The sequence below is a fragment of the Myotis davidii genome, unplaced genomic scaffold (assembly GCF_000327345.1).
Source record: "Myotis davidii unplaced genomic scaffold, ASM32734v1 scaffold217, whole genome shotgun sequence".
NCBI lineage: Eukaryota > Metazoa > Chordata > Mammalia > Chiroptera > Vespertilionidae > Myotis > Myotis davidii.
This window is the reverse complement of record NW_006290034.1, coordinates 6,047,788-6,048,143: the sequence shown is the minus strand read 5'-3', so window position 1 is coordinate 6,048,143 and position 356 is coordinate 6,047,788. Positions and strand designations below refer to the sequence as shown.

The 356-nt window shown below is 67.4% G+C and overlaps 1 protein-coding gene across 1 annotated transcript in view; it reads left to right on the top strand.

Moving 5' to 3' along the window:
• LOC102763308 (potassium voltage-gated channel subfamily A member 3) overlaps positions 1–356 on the top strand; it is a 53,311-nt gene that overhangs the window by 51,049 nt on the left and 1,906 nt on the right. Inside the window, exon 3 of the mRNA XM_015563525.1 lies at positions 5–349. Coding sequence (XP_015419011.1) covers positions 5–349 — 345 coding nt within the window. The remainder of the gene's footprint in view (positions 1–4; positions 350–356) is intronic.

The following is a 356-nucleotide window of genomic DNA, read 5'->3' as shown; positions in this document are numbered from 1 at the left end:
CCAGGACTGCTGCGGGGAGCGCGTGGTCATCAACATCTCGGGGCTGCGCTTCGAGACGCAGCTCAAGACCCTCTGCCAGTTCCCCGAGACGCTGCTGGGCGACCCCAAGCGGCGCATGCGGTACTTCGACCCGCTCCGCAACGAGTACTTCTTCGACCGCAACCGGCCCAGCTTCGACGCCATCCTCTACTACTACCAGTCCGGGGGGCGCATCCGCCGGCCGGTCAACGTGCCCATCGACATCTTCTCCGAGGAGATCCGCTTCTACCAGCTGGGCGAGGAGGCCATGGAGAAGTTCCGCGAGGACGAGGGCTTCCTGCGCGAGGAGGAGCGGCCGCTGCCCCGCCCCGCCTTCC